Source organism: Hyperoodon ampullatus (assembly GCF_949752795.1).
Source record: "Hyperoodon ampullatus genome assembly, chromosome: 11".
Classification (NCBI taxonomy): domain Eukaryota; kingdom Metazoa; phylum Chordata; class Mammalia; order Artiodactyla; family Ziphiidae; genus Hyperoodon; species Hyperoodon ampullatus.
The window spans coordinates 60765341-60785981 of record NC_136924.1 but is presented as its reverse complement, the minus strand read 5'-3'; the positions used below and the strand labels follow the sequence as shown (position 1 = coordinate 60785981).

The following is a 20641-nucleotide window of genomic DNA, read 5'->3' as shown; positions in this document are numbered from 1 at the left end:
CAGACCAAGAGCTGTTCCTGTACAGGTGACCTACAACGTGAACGGCTTCATCGACAAGAATAACGACCTACTCTTCCGGGACTTGTCCCAGGCTATGTGGAAGGCCCAGCACTCCCTCCTTCGGTCCTTGTTTCCTGAGGGTGATCCAAAGCAGGCGTCTCTCAAACGCCCCCCAACTGCTGGGGTCCAGTTCAAGGGTTCTGTGGCCATTCTCATGAAGAACCTGTATTCCAAGAAACCCAACTACATCAGGTGACATGCTGGGCACATAGGGGAACATGCTGCATTTGTGATGACACTTGCAGGGTCCATGCATGGTAGAACATGTCCGTGCGGGGGTGGGGGGGTGGTTGTCTCTGGAATAGTTTACCAGAGCCCTTTTCCTCATGAAAAACAGAGCCAGCTGAGGAGCTGAGAGTCCTGTAGTGGGGAGAGCATCATGGTCAAATAGGGACCATGCTATAGTGAGTGAAACTGGGAAGGCCAGTGTGTCTGCTTCCTCTGAAAATTTTCAGCTAACGGGAATGTGTACAGAATAGAGGTGTAGAGACCAGGATGGGTGACACTGGCAAGGGTGTAGCTCCTGTAGCCCGGGCCTTGCCTCACCTCCCACTAGGTGTATAAAGCCCAATGAGCATCAGCGGCGAGGTGAGTTCTCCTCGGAGCTGGTGGCCGTCCAGGCTCAGTACCTGGGGCTGCTGGAGAATGTGCGGGTGCGACGAGCAGGCTATGCCTTCCGCCAGGCCTACGGGTCCTTCCTGGAAAGGTACCGATTGCTGAGCCGGAGCACTTGGCCTCACTGGGACGGTGGAGACCGGTAAGACTCAGTGGGAGACTGGGGAGAAGGGAAGGGCAGTGCAGGGAACCTCTGTGGGGGAAGAGACCAGGTGGTGCCATGTGTATCGCTGAAGCTCAGTGAAGGGATTCTCGGGGAAATGAATTGAATGATCACTTTTCAGAGGCTCTGAAGTCTGTTCGAACCCTGAACTCTTCTCCTGGGGTGAAAGGGGGTAGAGGAAAGGTGGGAGAGGACCCTCCCCTGGGATGCCCTTTGGCAGCTTTCCCCACCTGCTCCTGTAGGGAGGGGGTCGAGAAGGTCCTGGGGGAGCTGAATATGTCCTCAGAGGAGCTGGCCTTTGGGAAGACAAAGATCTTCATCAGAAGCCCCAAGACTGTGAGTTGGAGGGTGCACTTGCATTTGGTGGGCCTGGAAGGTGGAAGAGTTGGAGAGCCCACCTGAGTGAGAGGCTGGGCGACGGGAGCTTCTAGAACCTGGAATGAATAGTGGATGAGGAAGTCTCCCTGCAGGGACTTTATCTCTGGGAACTGAGTTCTTGGGTTCCTGCCCTACCTGCCCTGAGCCCTGGAATTAGGTGTTCTTGCATTGCTGGTCTGAACGCCTCTGCCTGAAGCAGGACTCCTTGAGAGTCAGGGTGTCTGAGTTTCCAAGTCTTAGCACAATGCCTGCTAAAGAGTCAGAGCTCAGTAGCTGCTTATTAAATGAATGAATGCATAAATGAATAAGAGGACTAAGGAACGATTGAATAAAACACTGGCTGGGAAGCCTTTGGTGCCGTGGGGTTCCCCTAGGTGAGCCTCTCTGTGCCCCCCTTCCACCTCTCCACAGCTTTTCTACCTGGAAGATCAGAGGCGCCTACGAATCCAGCAGCTGGCCACACTCATACAGAAGACGTACCGAGGCTGGCGCTGCCGCATCCACTACCAGCTCATGCGCAAGAGTCAGATCCTCATTTCCTCTTGGTTTCGGGGCAACATGGTACCTGTTATCCCCAAAGTCCTATCCCCCTTACTCTAATAGGAGAGTGGGAAGTGGAGAGGTGGTTCAGGAGGTGGAGTTTTTCTAACAGGCCCACTGTTTTCTACAGCAAAAGAAACGCTATGGGAAGATGAAGGCATCAGCATTGTTGATCCAGGCTTTTGTGAGAGGTTGGAAGGTAATGGGGAAGGGAGAGGGGTTTCCTCCCCTCACGTGGCTCCTCCGGGTCATGCCAGCTGCTGCTGGTGGGGAAGAGTAGCAGAGAGAAGGTCCTGCCCACACCCAGGACACATCTCTGTGTGATGGTATGTCTGTGTCTTGGTGTGTTTCTGGGTATGCTCTGTGTGTGTCTGGGAGTGTGGATGCATCTTGGGGAGATCTGAATATATGCTTGGGTGTGTTTCTGACTTAGCAGCAGAGCTCTGCCTTCTGCTTTGAGTGTCCTCCTGATTGCCAGCTTGTCTGACTTTACTCTCTCCCTCCAGGTATAGTCTCAGCTCTTTATCTTACTCTGTTCTTTGTGTGGTTGAAAAATAGTAGAACCTCTTCTAGGCCTGTCTTCTGTCTTTCAGGTATAACTCTCTATCTTTACTTTGGCCCTTTTCTTGTATGTCCCTGCCAGGCCCGCAAGAATTATCGAAAGTACTTCCGGTCAGGGGCTGCCCTCACCTTGTCAAATTTCATCTACAAGAGCATAGTAAGTGGTGGGGATTGAGGGTGGAAACGGGGCATTGAGGAGGGAGGGACAGGTTGTGAAGAGGAAGTATGTGGGGTTTGAGAGGAGGTGACTCAAAGCTTTTCCCCAAGAGCCTCCTCTATCTGATGTACTTAAAGCCTGGGAGCAGAGGGGATGGGGCAGCAGCCTGCACAGGGAGGGCCCCAGCGCCTAGGGGCCTAGGGGCAGAATCAGAGCACATTTTGGCATGAATAGACACTGCAGGCAACCTTGTGGCAGGAAGGGGTCCCAGCACACCCACCAACTAGTCCATGGTGAGTAGGCTGGAGAAGAGACTGGGGCTAGGTGGTTAACAACAGTTGAAGAGGCTGCGCCTCATTGAAGAGCAGAGAGAGGACACACATAGGGTTAAGTAACCCAACCTCCTGAGATTCATTTTAGGGTTGGGGATGAAGGTGGAAGAATCATATCTTCCTTCTATCTCTTCTGACACTGTAGCAGGCCAGGCTGAAACTGAATCTCAGGAAGGACCTTAATTCTGGAGGACTTGGGTCAGGGTGGGCAGGAAGAAGCCAAGAGCAGGCTTGGACGTTCAAACTATGGACAGTTTCCAGTGAGAGGAAAACAGGGACAGAGAGGGGTGATTTCCAGAGACATATATCCGATAGCAATAGTGCTTCTGAGAAATGTTGGAGGGAAACCAGATGGGGGAGAGCAGCACTCCATTGAAACCTTGGGAAAGACCAGAGAGAAGAGTGGGAGATCTTGGACAGAGGGCTGGAGTGAATTAGAACTGACCTTGGCTGATTTGATTTTTGATGGTTGTTAGGACTCTTACTGACTTTGCTCGTAAAGACACGAGATGCATTGGAGCTCCTCTCTGTTCCCTTGGCTAAGTTGAGGAATGGAGGCTCTCGGCCTCTTTCCCACCTCCCTGAGTCTTCCCTGTGTCCTCCTCCCCCTCCCCGGGGAAGCTCCATTGTCCTAGGCCTCTTCCATTGCCAGGGCTCTCCTCAGGCAGGCTCCAGGGTGTCTGCCTTACCGGAGTACGTGCTCTCTTGCTGCACACCTGAGACCTGTAATCTGATTTTGCTCTTATCTCCTGAATGACCTCTAGTCTGCCTTCTCTTTCACCTGTATATCATCAGGCATCTGCTGAATGTCACCGCAGGAGCTGTTGCCTTTAAACCAATATTTCAATAAATCAAACCCACTCTGGAAGTCTGCATATAGGGGACCACAGGGCATTGATTGCCCCAGTGTTTCTGACTAGTCCATATTTTGCCATTGCCTTGCCTATAACTCACTTACGATGTGCTAAGCCCTTTACATGCATTAACTCTAATGCTTTCAACAACCCTCTGAGGTAGGCCCTTATATTTCTCATTTTATTTTATAATTAATTAATTAATTGAACTTTTTTTTTTTTTTGGCCGCTTTGGGTCTTCGTCACTGCACATGGGCTTTTCTCTAGTTGTGGCGAGCAGGGGCTACTCTTCGTTGCGGTGCGCTGGCTTCTCATTGTGGTGGCTTCTCTTGTTGCAGAGCACGGGGCTCCAGGCTTGTGGGATTCAATAACTGTGGCAAGTGGGCTCAGAAGTTGTGGTGCATGGGCCTAGTTGCTCCGCAGCATGTGGGATCTTCCTGGACCAGGGATCGAACCTGTGTCACCTGCATTGGCAGGTGGATTCTTAACCACTGCATCACCAGGGAAGTCCCGACCTTTTTTTTTTTAAAGCACAAAACCCTATATACTAAAATTGTACACATCAAGTATTGGTCCAATCTTATATCAATCTATTTACAGTCAATTAAACAGCACCATGGTTTTCTTACCTAGGTTAGTTAAACATGCCCAGAAAATTGTTATTCAAAGTATATGTTTTTTTAAAATAAAATATACTCTTTCCCTCATTTTATTGGTAAAAACTAAGGCCCAGAGAGGTTGAATAACTTGTAGGAGTTCCATAGCTGGTATGTGGTAGAGCTGGGATACAAGCTATTTGACTCTAGTTTTAACCACCACCTATGACTGTTCCCCTCCCCTTCCTGCCTCACCACTCCCAACACACTCACAGAGGCCTGGGCAACCCAGGTACCCATGGCTCCGGGTAGACCTGCACACAGGAGGGCTGCATAGGGAAAAGCAGAACTTTCTAGATCTAAAAAAAACAAACAAAAAAGAAAAACCTCAGAATCTCCACATCAATTGGAACATGGGGGATTATGGGACATGCTAAGGAATGTTTATTGAATTAAATCAAACCAGGCCAAGGACTGGGGACTCCAGGGTGATTAGACCAAGCCCACTAGATCTTTGTTGTGGAAGATACAAAGAGCTTGGATAGTTCCTGGAGAGTTACAGCAATACACTGTGTGTTCTGCCTTTTTCTATTTTAGTTTTTTAACCTAATATCTCAGTAAAAAGTTTTCACAAAAATTCCAAAAATTTGGAAGTGTTCAAGGTCAAGTTATTTTCTATACCTTCAGTAATTCTATCCCATAAATAAACAGGGTGCTAGGTGCTCCCTGAGATATAAAAACTTAAGAGTCCTTGTTCTAGATTGGGGGAGACTAAACAGTCAGATGCCATGGGTGAAACTTGATTGGATCCTGGATCAAGAAAAATAAAAACAAAGTCAAAGAGTACATTTTTAAAGTTTATAAAGGACATTAGAAGAGATTTGCATATACATTACTCTTGGGTGAGTGTGTCCAATTAATGTTAACTTTCTTAGGTATGGTGATAGAATCATGATTGTGTAGGAAAATATCCTGGTTCTTGGGCAATGCGTGCTTAAGCTTTAGAGGAAAATGTTATGATAACTGTAACCTACTTTAGGATGCTATAGTAGCCAAGATTTGTACATATGCGTGTATTTATATACTTACATGCATTTGTATTTATGTGTGCCTGTGTTAGAAAGAGCACAAAGATAGGGTAAGATGTTAACATTATCAGCTGGTGAATTTAGGTGAGAAGTATATGTTATTCAGATGTTCATTGCAATGTTGTTTCAACTTTCACTCAAATTAAAAAAATTTCAAAATAAGTTGTATTACATTTTAAAAATTAAAAAGTAAAACCTTAAGTCAGATTATGTCACTCTTCCCCTAAGACCCTCTAAAGGTGTTCCATTTCACTCCACATAAAGCCAAATGTCCTTACCACAGCCTACAAGTCCCTTCATGATCTCTCATTCGCTAACCTACTCTCTGATCTTTTCTTCTCTTGCTCAATTTAGGCCAGTCACACTGGCTTTCCTTCTTGTCTGGAATATGCTACTACTCATTCCTGTCTCAGTTCTGCTTTTTTTTGCATCATAGCATATATAATTATTGGAAGCTACAGTCTATGTTTATTTGCTTGTGGGCTGTCTCCTTCTCCACCCACAGTAGAATGTAAACTCAGTGAGAAGAGACTTTGTTTACTCTGTTCACTGCTGTGTCCCCATACCTAGAACAGTGCCAGGCATAGAACAGATGCTCAATGATGTTGAATGGTGAAAAAACTCAGGACCTAGCATCCTGACTCCCAAAGACTCACCCTGTAGAAGAGGGAGATTTCCATGCAAATAACGGTAGTACGAAAACAAATGTATAGACAAAGTGCTATGGGGCTTCAAAGAAAGGAGAGACACCACTGGCCCAGGGAATCTGGGAGGGCTTTGAGCTGCATCTCAAAGGATAGGTAGAATCTGGGTTGGAAGGGTTGAGCTGAGAGCAGCATGAGCTAAGGCACAGAGTGATAATGAATGGGCTGGGCAGAGGGCAAGTCAGGGAGTCCAGTCTGGTTGGTGTGCCAGGATGAGATAATGCAGGGGATCCTGTGACATGAGGTTGGGCTCTAAGTAGAAGACTCTGAATGCCAGGTTGAGGTGTTGGCCTTGACTGAGCAGAGAGGAGGGAAGATTTGGTACCTGTCCAATAGCTAACACAGACAGTGGGGCAGCCATCTGTAGGCAATTATGAGCCTCGAGAATAGGAAGCTACAGAAGCAAAATATTAAGGCCAGTTTTCATATTGCTCCTCCCACCTCACTACCCTGTGTAGAAGGTATCTGCTTGGAACTACTCCTTCTCTCCCCTCCATCTCCCGTTCACGCTCTTACTGCCCAACCTCAAGTCTACATTCACACTGAAAGAGATCAGGAGGGGACTCCCTTCCATCTCCTCAGCTCCACTTGTTGCTTCTCCCCGTGGGTGGCCTTCTCCCTGAAAGTGGTGGGATCTGGGTGCCAGTTTGCCTGTCAGGAGGTCTTCTCGTCATCCCACTCCCAACCCCCCTGCTCCCAACCCAGGCACGGAAATTCCTACTGGGGCTGAAGAACAGTTTGCCGTCTACCAATGTCTTGGACAAAAGGTGGCCAGCTGCCCCTTACAGGTACTTCAACGCAGCTAACCAGGAGCTTCAGAAGCTCTTCTACCAATGGAAGGTGAGCGGGGCCTGGGCAGCCTCTCCTGGTGCTCAGGCAACTCCTCTCTCATTTGTCTTCTTTTTTTTTTCTCCTCCTCCTGATTTTCCTCTTCTGCCTCCCTCTGCCACTTAAATTTTTTTTTTTATTGTGGTAATACATAAAATTTACCATTTTAACCGTTTTTTTTTCTTTTTTTTTTGCGTTACACGGGCCTCTCACTGTTGTAGCCTCTCCGTTGCGGAGCACAGGCTCCGGATGCACAGGCTCAGCGGTCATGGCTCACGGGCGCAGCCGCTCCGCGGCATGTGGGATCTTCCCAGACCAGGGCATGAACCCATGTCCCCTGCATCGGCAGGCGGACTCTCAACCACTGCACCACCAGGGAAGTCCATTTTAACCATTTTTAAGTAAACAGTTCAGTGGCATTAAGCACATTCGCATTGTTGTGCAACCATCACCGCCATCTGTCTCCATACTATTTTTCATCATCCCAAACTGAAACTCTGTACACATTAAGCAATAACTCCCCATTCCTCTGTCCCTCAGCCCCCAGAAAGTATGATCTACTTTCTGCCTCTACGAATTTAACTATTCTAGGTACCTCATATAAGTGAACTCATGCCACATTTGTCCTTTTGTCTGGCTTATTTCACTTAGCACAGAGTTCTTCTGCTCAAGAAATACTTTTGAACACCTGTCTGGGAGTAGGCCTTGTGCTGTGCTGTGGGCACACAGCCCTCCTGGGGCTTGTATTTGACTGCTTCCATCCCCCTCCCCCAGCATCCCTCAGTCCCCCTTCCCCTCCCCAGTGCTCCTCCAGCCCCTGCCCTCTCTGAAGTGTCCTCCTTCCCCTCCCCTGTCACAGTGCAAGAGATTCCGGGATCAGCTGTCCCCGAAGCAGGTAGAGGTCCTAAGGGAGAAGCTCTGTGCCAGCGAACTGTTCAAGGGCAAGAAGGCTTCATACCCCCAGAGGTGAGTGCCTCGCAGACCCTGTGCAGTTTCATCAATAGCAAAGAGAAGATTCCCCAGGTGGAACAGAGCTGTGGTTCTCAAACTTTAGTGTGCCTCAGAATCACCTGGCAGGCTGGATAACAGCCAGGTTGCTGCATGCCCTCCTCAGAGTTTCTGTTTTAGGAGGTCTGGGGTGGGGCCAAAGAATTTGCCTTTCTAACAAGGTCCTAGGGGATGCTGATGTTGGTCCTGGACCATGCTCTGAGAACCGCTGAAACACAGGGTATGGCGGAGGATGGGGGATGGAGCACGGGAGGACCAAGATGGGAACTCAGGTGGGGAGGTACAAGGACCTTGGAGGTCGGAGGTAAGGACCTTATCTCCACTACGTACCTCCCGTGTGTTCTCAGTGTCCCTATTCCATTCCACGGTGACTACATTGGGCTGCAAGGAAACCCCAAGCTACAGAAGCTGAAGGGCAGGGAGGAAGGGCCTGTTCTGGTGGCTGAGACTGTGATGAAGGTCAACCGTGGCAATGGCAAGGTGAAGGCCCATATCCTGAACTCCTCCCCCAGCCTGATCCAGAGCCTCAGCTGGTAGCTGGAAGGGTGGGGATGCATCACAACCCTTCCTCACCCTTTCCTGTTCTGTCTTTAGACTTCCTCTCGAATTCTCCTTCTGACCAAGGGGCATGTGATTATCTCAGACACCAAGAATTACCGGGCCAAGGCTGTCGTGGCACTGAGCAGTGTGGCCGGGGTGTCAGTCACCAGCTTCAAGGATGGGCTTTTTAGCTTGCATCTGAGTGAGGTATCAGAGCTGGGTGGGGACAGGGCCCCAGACTGGAGAAGGCGGTGGGCATCACAGGGCTGGGGCGAGCTGGAGGCCATGGAGAGCAGACCTCTCACTCTGGGCCTTTGATATCTCCCAGGGTGCTCCTGAGGAGAAAAAAATGAATCCCTTCCCTGCTGTTTCTCTCCTTCCTAAGATATCATCCGTGGGCTCCAAGGGGGACTTCCTGCTGGTCAGCGAGCATGTGATTGAACTGCTGACCAAAATGTACCGGGCTGTGCTGGATGCCACGCAGAGGCAGCTTCCAGTCACCGTGACTGAGGAGTAAGGCCATGAGCTGGGGGTGAGGGATGGCTTGGGACAGATGACCAAGCTGGCGGTCATTGTGACCGGGAAAATTTGTCCTGTCAGAAAGTGAAGCATACTGTGTCAGGTCAGGGCCACCCAAGTTCTCTGCGGCCTTGAGTCTTCTGACATAGGGGGCTGGTGGGGGGATGTACTTGCCTCAAGAAGGGGAGGGGAAGCCACCATGAAAATACAGGAGTAGGGGTGAGGGGATGAGGGCACTAGCTTTGTCTTTCTGTCTGTTCCCCCTCCAGGTTCTCAGTGAGGTTCAAGGAGAGCAGCTTGGCTGTCAAGGTCATCCAGGGCCCTGGGGGTGGTGGGAATGGCAAGCTGAGCTGCAAGAAGAAGGGGAGTCGTTGCCTGCAGGTGACTGTACCATGAGGAGGTGCAGCAGTTTCTTCTTCCTGGACCAGCACCAGCCCGACTCCCACCCACCCACCTTCGTGGGAGGCTCCCGTGCCTGAAGCTTCTGATGGGAGGTGGGGCTCAGAGAGTGCAGAACCCTTGAAGAGGACCTTGCTTCTCCCAATCCTTTCCAATCCTCTCTCCAAACTTAGCTTCCTCCCGCCCTCAGCCTCTTTGCCCACTAATAAAACAAGAGGCTTTGCAAACGTTTGGTCATGTGGGTGGGTCCCTGTTCCCCCATCCTTTCACTGGCTTGTACTTAGACCCTCTGCCCCCCTCCCTTTCCTCTCCTCAGGCTCCTTGGAGCCAGCTAATGCAGATAATAAGAATGAAAAAGAAGGGAAATTGTCTCCGGGCTCCTTGACCGGCTGAGCTCTGGCGGGGTTTGGAGAGACTGGGGTGGGGGTGGGGCAGTCGGGGATGGGGCTCAGGTCGCAGGTGGCCAATGAGCTGATTCATTAAGTGTGTCCCTGGAGGGAAGAAGTGAGGATCCCTGTCTTGGCAGAAACTGGGATTCTTTGGAGATTTAGCCCAGAAAGAGGCCCAAGGCTGGAGGGCTCATGCGAGCTGAGGTGAGCTGGGGAATGCAGGGTCCCCGGCTTCATAGCCCCCTCCACCCCAAGCTCAGCACTGGGCTTTGTCACACCTGCCCCCTGGCACCCCTTTCCTTTCCATACACCAGAGATGCCAGGCTGCTGCCAACAGTTATCTTACTAATCACTGCCCCACAGCTGAGGCCTGCAGCTGGTGGCACTTGACAGGGGGACACGCCCCCCACCCAGACTCTCCCATCTCTATGACTGACCTCTTCCCTCTCATCTTCATTTATTTTCCATGTGTCATCGTCATTATTTCTTTCTTGGTTTCCAACTGTCTCACACCATCTCGTTGTCCCCGTTGCTGTGGGCTCTGACTAATGTTAACACGTAAGAGTTTGTGTAATGCTTTAAATATCACCCTCCCCCACTTCCTTCATGGCTACTTCCTCATAGATTCTGTCTTGTCTAAGCCTCTCCCACTCTGCTCTCTACCTTTGGGGAACAAGCAGCTCCTGGGTTTGCAGTAAAATGTAGACTGCGCTCTATGCGAGCATACAAATGGCTGCCTTTTGTTTCTGTCTGGACGGCTCTGCCTCCTTTCGATCCTCTACCTTCCCTGCCTCTTCCCTGTCCCCGCTGAGTTCACTGTGCCTTGAGGCTGGGGTCTCCCTCCACCTCAGCTTCCACTGGCAGGCAGCTCAATCCCCAGGTAATCATGCTGGCGGGAGACCTGATGAGCTCATCCTCTTGCCTGCAGATTAATCTAGCCCTCAGAGCACAAGCCAGCCCCGTGTTCTGGCACACCCTGCTCTGAGCTGAGATGGGGCCCAGGGAGGCAGCTCTTCCCAGTGGGTGAGGGGTTAGAGCTGTCGTGGGGAGCCATGTCCAGAGTTCGGGCTCTTGCCACCCTTCCGCCACCCCCGACAGTTCCCCCGTCCTTTACTTCTCAGAACCAGGCCGAGAGGGGGGTGGTGACCAGAGCCTGACCGCCCCCGCTTCGCCTCATCTCCTGCTCCCAGGGCCCAAATTGTCGTCACTTTCGCAGTGAAGTGTCTGGTCATTTTCAGAAGCAATTTCAGGAGAATATGCAGCTGCTGCTCCCTATCCTGCTTTTCCTTTCCCAGGGCTGAAGGCACTGTCAGCTCTCCGGGCTGGGAATGGTAGGAGGGCGGAGGGCTGGGGCCCCTGCTCTCTTTCCTGTCCTCCCCCGCTCAGTCATGTGGATAGATGCTAGGCTGAGGGAGGTGTGTGTGTGGGGTCCTCTCTTCTTTACTCTCCCATCTCTCTCCCCCTCCTCCTCTTTCCAGTCTCTGCTTCTCTTCTCTTCTGGAGCTCAGGAGTGTGTGTTTTTGTCCCCTGAAGCCTATAGGCGCTCAGTTTCCCCACCTGTGTTATAGGGCTTGAATTGGCTCCATCATGATGGGAAAAGCTGAAGTTCTGCTGCCCACCCCTGCTCACAGTCAGTCCAGCTCTCTCAAAGTCTAGGCTGTTTGAGCCTCTGAGGGGCACAAGCCATCCTGGAGTCCCCTAACCCCCAAGAGGGGCCATTCGAGCATCTCACAGCACAAACCAGCTCCAGCTCAGCCTCTTGGCTCAGCCCATTTCTTCCCCAGGCTCTGAGGGACTCTTCTCCTTGTGCCGTGGCTTGTCTCCCGGCTGTGTCCTGGCCACAGGACTCGGCATCCTTCCATTCCTCACTGATATCTCCACCCAGTGTCACATATGGCCCAACCCCTCCCCCAGGAGCCCACGGCACCCCTCCAGGATGTCGAAGGGGTCCACATGTTGCGCCCAAGCTGTGCATGTGGTGGACATACGCAGGCCAGCTCGCGCGCACAGGCATGTGCCCCACCTTGACCCCTGGGAATGGCCGATTAAAGCATCTCAGCTCAGTGTTTTTTTTTTTTTTTTTTTTTTTTGGCGTTACGGGGGCCTCTCACTGTTGTGGCCTCTCCCATTGTGGAGCACAGGCTCCGGACGCACAGGCTCAGCGGCCATGGCTCACGGGCCCAGCCGCTCCGCAGCATGTGGGATCTTCCCAGACCGGGGCACGAACCCACGTCCCCTGCATCGGCAGGCGGACTCGCAACCACTGCGCCACCAGGGAAGCCCCTCAGCTCAGTGTTTTACTGGCTTCACCCCCAACCTGCACCAGCAATAAAGAGGGTGGGCTCCAGACGGATGATCTGCTAGGGATCCTGCTCCGCTAGGCCAGGGACAGTTAGTGTCTGAGGTGTGGCTCAAAGAGTAAGTGTTCAAAGGAAAAACACCTAGGTTCTATGTAGCTGCAGTACCTGCTTTACATGCCGTTAGCATATGATTTGTGGGCAAAGTGAAGCCCAGCCTGCCCTAGCCCTCCGAAGCCTCCCTCCTTCATCACCTCTCTGACTTAGCATCAGCTCTTTCAAGTCTTTGCTAATCCCAGAGATCAAGAGGTGATCAATTCTCCCTGCCATTCCCTTGCTCCCCCCATCCTTGGCTCCTGCCATCCTCTGTGAGATGCCTCATCATCAAAGGACATTATTCATGACGGACCTTTGCTGAATCCTTGCTTCCCTAGTCCCAGGGCTGGGGGCAGGGATGGATGGGTTGGTGGGGGAGGGAGGCTGATATAGAGATGGGACCCAGGAGGCTTTTGTTCTTAGCCCTCAGTCTAACACATTCTTCCTACTGCACCCCCAATTTCCTCCAGCCTGCCCAGCTTGGACCTCCTTTTCCAGATTGGTGAGGGAGAAGAGGAGGAGGTGGGAGATGGCCTGGTCCAATTAGGAATAGCATCTGAGCTTCTCAAAGGCATGAACCAGTCATGCCATTAACATGTAAACAGCCTTCCACTTCTACCTTTTATTCCACTAAAGGCTCCCAGCCCTGAGTCTTGGGCCATGGTTGCCCCACAGAGCCCTGTAATTAGCTGGGTAATGGGAAGCCTTTAATGAGGCCCCATTGGCCTCTCACATAATTAAGGGGCCTTGAGACCTAGCTGCTGCCCTCACTCGGGGATAAGCATGGGGCCCCGTGAAGCCGGAATGACTTCTCAGTATGGCCCAAACCCCAGGGTGGGTAGGTTGGGGAGAGAAACATTTCAGGACCCTAGCAGTGCTTGAGAGGCTCTGTGGAGGATCCACATTGTGGGCCGCAATGCAAGAAGCTGGACTCAGACTTGCTTTTTTGTTTTATAAATAAGTTTTTATTGAGCACCTATTATATGCCAAGCACTATAGAGCTAGGAATCCAACAGTAAAGCGACGGAAGTCCTTGCCCTTATAATGCTGACATTCTGGTGAGATGTGGGGTAGACAGACTATAAGTTAAATTGTAGTATGTTTAATGTAATGTATGAAAAGAAATGAAGGGATATGGAGAATGGAGTGGGAGTAATTTTAAATAGGGTGATTGGGGAAGGTGCTGGTGAGCGGAAGTCTTTGTAGTAAATATGCAACAGAGCTATGATTCTCTTCCCAATCCCAAGATGTAGAAGAGTACAAGGTCCCAAATTTCCAGGTCTTTGGAGAGGTGGACCCCCAACTCCCTCTGGGAGACTTAACTGTTCCCTTACTGGTCAAAGTACAGACCAGTGCAGTAAAATGAAGGGGAGGTTTGGAGTGAGAAAAACCTGAATTTGAGGCTGTTCTCCAATAGCTATATGTCCTAGAGCATGTGACTGAATTTTTTGAGCCTCAGTTCTCTCATCTGAAAAATAGGAGTATTTCCTACTCACACAGTGGAGGTGATGAAAATCAGTTGGATTGCTCTCTGCCGAAGCGTCTTGCAAATGTTCAAATTCTGCACCCGTTATAAACGCTAAGAGTGATGATTGCTCTGGAGCCGGCTTTCCCTTTCCCTCCCCTCATCTCCTACAGCAGTATGTTTTTCTCTCTGGGCCTTTTCTCTCTGGATCTGGGTCAGATCCTGACTCTGCCTCTCCCCTGGGATTCTCTTACCTTGGGTGCGAAGTGAGCAGAATAAGGCCCCTTGACTGTGGGGCGTGAACTAGAGGCTTGAAAGTTCAGAGGAGAAGATGCCTGAGCTGTCGGGAGACAGATTAGAGTGGAAAAAAATGCAACTGTGAGGAGAAAAAGAAACAGTTAAGAGGTCAGTGCTGGAGCAGGGGTGAGGATAGGGGAACAGCCCAGCTGTGGTGCTCCGTCCCTCCTTTCAGAGATGACAGCGGGAAGGATAGAAGTCAGAACTCTGGAAGGATGCAACTACGTCAGGCTGATTCAGGGGTCAAGAGTGGGGTGGGAGGCCATGGGGAGAGGCTCTGGCACTGGGGAGGTGGAGGGGGGCAGACCCTGGAGTTTTCTGCATTCACTAGTGGGGAGAAATACAAAGCCTACTGGTCTGAGGACCAACGTGATGGGTCAGCTCCAGCTGGGAGGACAGAGGGAGAACTGAGGACTGGAGGGTGTGCCAGACTCACCTCCCAATCGTCAGGGACCTGAGCCTGCTCATCCTGGTTGTGGAAGGGCCAGAGCAGCACCTGGCGGAAATTGTTTTGGCCAGGCAGTTGAGGCTGGAAGTTTAAAGGGCAAAGAGCTGGTGTGTGGACAAGGAGGAGAAAGAGCCCAGGGACTGCACCTGTTGAGGTGGCTCCGGCATGGAAATTTTGTGACAAACGGTACGCAACATCATCCCTTAGCATGCACAGCTCAGGGGCTATTGGACTGTGGGCTGCTGGATAACCCCCGCTCACTGCTGGGTTTGTGCTGTGTGTGTGTGTGTGTGTGTGTGTGGCTGCAGCCTATATCCCTCTTCCCCCCACCAGCCTCCCCCTCCCCTCCAGCCACCCTGGGATTGGTGATTCTCAGCCCCTCCCCCAGCTCCCCCAGACCCTCCCAGAGCCTTTATCTGGGAGCTGGGCCAGAGCTCCTGCCACATTCCCCAAGCCCCTCCACTCCCTGTTTCTCTCTTCACGGCAGCACCAGCAGCGTGTGTGGGGAGTGGACAGTGCTCCCGGCCAGCTCCCCGATCCTGCCAGACCATCTGCCCCAGGCTCAGAGCTGCTCCACAGGTAGGCACAAGCGGCAGAATGTTGGATGGACAGGAGCTGGCACCAAAGGACAGGGGCCGAGTCAGGAGGGAATAAAGGTGGCAGCCTTTGATCGGGGAGCAGGATACTGGGAAGGTGAACAGAAGGAGTCAGTGGGGGTTGATGTAGTGTTTGGAGCCTGTGGGTACAGGCTGATTCTTCCTATATTAGAAAGTTTTTGCCTAAGTCTTGGGGTACCTAGGGCTGGAAAATAGCATCCAGGATCCCTCCTCAAGCTGACTAAGGAAATAGACCCATGCACGTCCTATAAATCTATTTTCTTCCCTGGGAGGCTAGAGTCCCCCACATTATTGCGCCATTGCTCATTGTCAGGTGCATATCCTGGGGAAATACGTGATGGGGGAGCAGGGACACTGAGCACCTCCCAGCTCGGAGACTCTCCCAGACTAAGGCTTGGGCGGGAGAGTTGGGGGCTGGGGGAGCAGGGTCAAGCCAGGCTGCTAGTCATGAATGTCTCCCGTGTTTGCACCTGTGTTGTGTCCTCCTCCTCCTTGCCTTCCCTCTGTCCTGTCTGCACTCCTAGGCATCATGAGTGCCCTGCTGTTTGCAGTTATCCTGACCCTCAGCTTGGCTCGGAGCTTTGGGGCGGTCTGTGAGGAGTCACAGGAACAGGTGGTGCCTGGTGGGAGCCTCGGCAAGGTAAGGCACCCCCTCTGGCTCACCCAGCCTGGCAGAGTACTGGGCAGCATCATAAGGCTGCACTCTGCCTGTCCCACCGTGGTAGGGAGGAAGGTGGGACGGGTGGGTTGGGAGTTACCCATCAGAGGGTTGGACAGCCCAGCCTCTCCAGTGGCCTCATGTTCTCCCAGTATGTCCGTCAGTGTCTCTGTCCCTCTGCATGCCTTTGACACCTTGTACATGAAATGTGCGGCACTAATATGTTGTTTGGTTGGTTGATTGTCCGGTGACCTGGTGATTGGATGGTACTGTGAGGGGTACGGTAGTGTGGTCTCAGGTTCCCTATGGTCCAGCTCAGGTTCTGTCCCTTTGCAGGGGCGCAGATCCTCCCCACTTCCTGGATGGTATGAAACACAGTCAGAACTTCTCTCCCCAATAGTCATTTGTGTGCTCTTTTACCTATCAGCTATATGTATTATTTTTTTTCAAAATTCAAAGAAATTCCCGTATCCCCTGCTCATCCACCTCCAATAACCTCAGGTGCTCCTAACATTCCAACCCTTTCTTCCCTCCTCTCCCATGTCCCCCTCTAGCCTCTGCTTAGTCAGGATAGGAAAAAAAACCACAAAACAGGTTGGGCCCCGATTTCCAAAGTTCATCTAAGAAAAAGAGTAGGAGTTATCAGGGTAGTGGCACTGGGGGAGAGCAGGGAGGAAGTCTTCTCAAGGTTTTGAAAAGACAGCAGTTACATTGGTACGAATACTTTTAAGATGATTACAGGTGGAACTTACTTCATATTCAGTGTGTGAAGTCTAACTGCCTCTCCAGCTCAGATCTGTTTAGCATCTCATTACAGGAGGTGCGCAGAGTATTTGAACAATTTGGGGAAGTGGCTGTGTGGGAAGTTGTGGGCTGGGCAAAGAGAGAGATCACCAGCCTTCATCCAGCTGGTGAGGTGTCCCAAGGCATGATAGGTTGGCATCCTTGCAGTAGTTGCACCAGCTCCAAAAGACCAGAACCAGTTCAAAAAACACACAGCGAGTGCCAGATATGGGCTGGACACTGTGTTTGGAGCCCAAAGTTCCAGCTGGAGACAGTCAGAATATCTGGATCTGTTCCTCTGAGACAAACTTGCTTTGAGACCTTGCCCCTCTTGGTCAGTAAAATAGAGATTGCCATCCTGCCCCTTCTCCCTGCAGGTCCAAGAGGATGAGGGAAATTGGGACGGAACAGGAGTAGGATGTATGTGTGCCTGGGCAGCCAGGTTGGCATGTGTGTGGGTGCATCCTGGGTAAATGCCCATCTGCGTGTGCTCAGCCGCCCAAGGACCCCTAGGCTCTGGAGAGAGAGGCACCGCTGAGATTCAAGGTGAAAATCTCCAAACATGATCAATTGGCATTATCTCTCGGCAGCTGCAATAAACTGGGTGTATGATGTGTGCCCACCAACCATCCTGCTGTGCCCAAGTTGCTAAAAAAGAAACCACCAAGATGAGAAAGAACCCCTGTTTGGCAGCAGGTCTAGAATGGGGTTCATCTGTGGAGGGGAAGAAGAGACTTCATTCTGAACATGCTGCCTTCGTGAAATTCTAAATCCAGGGGAGAGAGGAGAGAGGGAGAGAAAACCAGAGGCAGAGAGCTGATGGAGAAGAAAAGAGAGGGCGAGGTGGTGGGAAACGCAGGGAGAGGAACATCCACGGACACAGTGCAGAGTGGGGGCAATTTCAGGATTGCTGGTGGCCCGGACTGCCTACCCCCACCTGTCCCCAGGACCGAGTCCTGTCTGTGACTCAATCATGGAGCACAGACCAGAGGACACTAGCTCTGTCTGATGAGCCTTTCTTGGGAGTGCGGGAATTCCTGGCTCATTCACTTAGTGGGGCAGCCACATTGTTGGTCAAACCGGTTCCAGGTATGCCAGGGAGAAAAGAACCAATGGCCCTTCTCACTGAGAGGTGGCAGGAGCTGCGAGGAGGCCCCAAGGGTCGGTCCCCTTTGAGTTTGGGATATAGCATGACCAACTCCCAGCTTTCCTGGGACTGTCCCAGCTTGAACACTGAAAGCCCCACATACCTGGGCAAACCGGGACAGTTGGTCGGCCTACAGGGATGCCCAATGTGTTCCCTTTACACGTGCTTCCCAAACCCTGCTGTGCCTATGAATCACCTGGGGGCCTGGTTAAGATGCAGATTCTGTCTCAGTAGGTCTGGCATAGGACCAAGATTATGTATTTTTTTTTTTTTTTTTTTTTTTTTAATGTGAGAACGTTTTATTTAGTGCTTTCTGTTCAATTCTCATTGAGGGAAGGATGAAACTAATTTACTTTTTTGCAGTATGCGGGCCTCTCATTGTTGTGGCCTCTCCCGTTGCGGAGCACAGGCTCAGGATGCGCAGGCCCAGCGGCCATGGCTCACGGGCCCAGCCGCTCCACGGCATATGGGATCCCCCCGGACCGGGGCACGAACCCGTATCCCCTGCATCGGCAGGCGGACTCTCAACCACTGCGCCACCAGGGAGGCCCAAGATTATGTATTTTTAACAAGCTCCCAGCGGCGATGCTGCTGGTCCATGGACCACACTTTGAGAGCCTACTTCTCTTCTAGTGTAAACCAGAGGAAATCCTGAAAGAAATAGGATGTTAAGTTCAGCTGTGATGAGCTCAAGAAGAGGCCATTTCTTGTGGGGAAAGAGTGAGTGGATTGGGTGTGAGCCTCCTCCTCAGCCCTCTTTGTTTCTCTCCCCAGAAGGACTCGAATCTCTACCAGCTGCCCCCGTCGTTGCTCCGGAGACTCTATGACAGCCGCTCAGTCTCCCTGGATGGATTGCTCAAAATGCTGAGCAAGGCTAGCGTGGGTAGGAAGCAGGCCCGGGCAGAGGGGCATGTGGGGCAGGATTCTGAAGATTAAATAGGCCTGGGAGACCCCTTCGAGTGGGAAGGAGACTGGAGATGGCTTAGTGAATTATTGAGGGCTGTGATCTGAACCCCCTCTAATCATCACTTTGCAGATTCCTTTCTCCAGTTACATGCCTGTCCTTGCTTCACAGGTCCTAAGGAGTCGTCACTTCCCCAGAAACGTGAGTAGCCTCTTCTCCCTCCCGATCTCTGCTGACCACTTGCCTAGCGCTCCATGGGCACAGGGCTCAGTGACTATTTCGGCTGGCCCCGGCTCAGCTGGCGCAAACAACATGCCAGCTGCAACTGCTCAGCCAGCCTTTCCTGAATGGGAGAGGCCACTGAGAGCCAGAGGAAGCAGGTGTGCGGGGCATGGTGGAGTCTCCCTCCACTGGTAGGTTAGTGGGAACCAAGAGGGTCTCTTGATGGCTGTGAAGATTCTAAGCCAGGCACCTGCTGGGTGGGAGAATTTTAGAGAGTTCTCGAAATGTGGGGGAGGGAGAGGTAGACAGAGAGGGTGGGCCTAGGGGACAGCCTGCTAACTGCAGGGAGTAAGCTGTGGTGAGACACCGAAACAGAGACCAGAAGCCCAACCTCAGAAGTCTTGACACATGTCTGGGGAAAAGTATCAGCCCCTCACTATCACTGCTGAAAATGTTGGCCCTGTTTCTGCAGGTGACATGCATGACTTCTTTGTGGGTCTCATGGGCAAGAGGAACATCCAGCCAGGTAGGAACATATGGAGGTCGGTGGAAGGGCTAGGGTGCTGGCAAAGATGTAGCCGAAGTCACCTGCTTCATATTTGTCACCAGAGGGAAAGACAGGACTTTTCTTAGCTACAGTGAGGGTTCCTCCGCCCCTTCTACCCGATCGGCTTGGGTCCACTGTCCAGCCCTCTCCGGGAGCACAGGACGGAGACCTTTATAAGATAGTCCTGCGGCAGCTGGGAGGGGGTCAGGCAAGCTCTGCCTCTCCCCCGCCCCCCACCCCCATCTCCCAAACAGAGCATCCCTCTACTTCCCAACTCTGTCTTCCAACGCTGTCCTTCATAGCCAGCCCTTTGCTATTGGGTCAGGGTGAAGGTCATATGCAGAAAATTCCCTCCTAACTACACTGTTTACTTCACCCCAGACACTCCTGTTGATATGAACCAAGAGAACGTCCCCAGCTTTGGAACCTTCAAGTATCCCTCCAATGTGGAATGAGGTAAGGACTTAGGGAGAGGAGAGGGGACTGTGTGTGGGGGGGTAGGTTGCCAGAGGAGCACTGGAGCATTTCCTCTGATGCTATGTGTATTAATGCTCATAATTAATGGCCTAAATACAGTGCCTGACACTTAGAAGTATGTGCTTGCCTGTGATCACACACACACACACACACACACACTGTTTCTCATCTCTTTCCAGTCTCATGGACCCCCGCTTATGACTGAGTGGTAGGAAATGGCAAGGGAGGGGTTTCCCCTGGGGTTTCTTTTTTTTTTATTATTCTTTTTTTTTTTTTGCGGTACGCGGGCCTCTCACTGTAGTGGCCTCTCCCATTGCGGAGCACAGGCTCCGGACGCACGGGCTCAGCGGCCATGGCTCACGGGCCCAGCCGCTCCACGGCATGTGGGATGTTCCCGGACCGGGGCACGAACCCGTGTCCCCTGCATCAGCAGGCGGGCTCTCAACCACTGCGCCACCAGGGAAGCCCTCCCCTGGGGTTTCTTTGATGAGCAGCTTCTCTTGTTTGGACTCCATTCTTGCGATTTGTGCAAAAGATGGAGAGATCATCATCTGATAATTACAGGTACCACATCTATTCACAGGTGAAGCATTTTGCTTCCCAGGCAGGCTGAAACCATTCAGATCGTTCAGAATCTCGGGTTACCAGGTCCGCTATATAGTTATTTGCAAGGGTGATTTAGGAAGAAATGCAACAAACTCTGCAATCTAATGGGGAGTAGCTGGAAACTATATCTTTATCGCTCTGTGCAGCGTAATGAGTATGAGCATGGCCTGAGTTTGAATCCTGGATCTGCCACTCACTAGCTGTGTCCCTTGGCCAGGTTACAAAACCCTTCTGTGCCTCAATTTCCTCATCTGAACAACAGGGGTCACAGTATTATCTTGCAGGGCTGTGGTTTTGAGTCTAGGTAAAGTGTTCAGAACAGTGCCTGGCACACAGTGCTGTGTGT

General features: G+C 51.6%; 1 protein-coding gene across 2 annotated transcripts in view; it reads left to right on the top strand.

The window, feature by feature from the left end:
• Window positions 1–19667, top strand: part of MYO1A (myosin IA) — a gene marked incomplete at both ends in the record, with an annotated part of 29288 nt that extends 9621 nt beyond the window's left edge. The window contains 16 exons of one of the 2 annotated variants that reach the window (XM_079714855.1): window positions 26–252; window positions 617–817; window positions 1081–1174; window positions 1628–1777; window positions 1887–1955; window positions 2400–2474; window positions 6754–6888; window positions 7736–7842; window positions 8232–8364; window positions 8479–8633; window positions 14831–14913; window positions 15476–15591; window positions 18317–18422; window positions 18615–18644; window positions 19138–19191; window positions 19594–19667. In XM_079714855.1, the coding sequence (XP_079570981.1) occupies window positions 26–252; window positions 617–817; window positions 1081–1174; window positions 1628–1777; window positions 1887–1955; window positions 2400–2474; window positions 6754–6888; window positions 7736–7842; window positions 8232–8364; window positions 8479–8633; window positions 14831–14913; window positions 15476–15591; window positions 18317–18422; window positions 18615–18644; window positions 19138–19191; window positions 19594–19667 (1809 nt within the window). Of the gene's footprint in view, window positions 1–25; window positions 253–616; window positions 818–1080; window positions 1175–1627; window positions 1778–1886; window positions 1956–2399; window positions 2475–6753; window positions 6889–7735; window positions 7843–8231; window positions 8365–8478; window positions 8634–8809; window positions 8938–9212; window positions 9537–14830; window positions 14914–15475; window positions 15592–18316; window positions 18423–18614; window positions 18645–19137; window positions 19192–19593 lie in introns of those variants that run through there. The other variant, XM_079714856.1, reaches the window with a different exon arrangement.
• Between the last annotated feature and the right edge of the window lie 974 nt (window positions 19668–20641).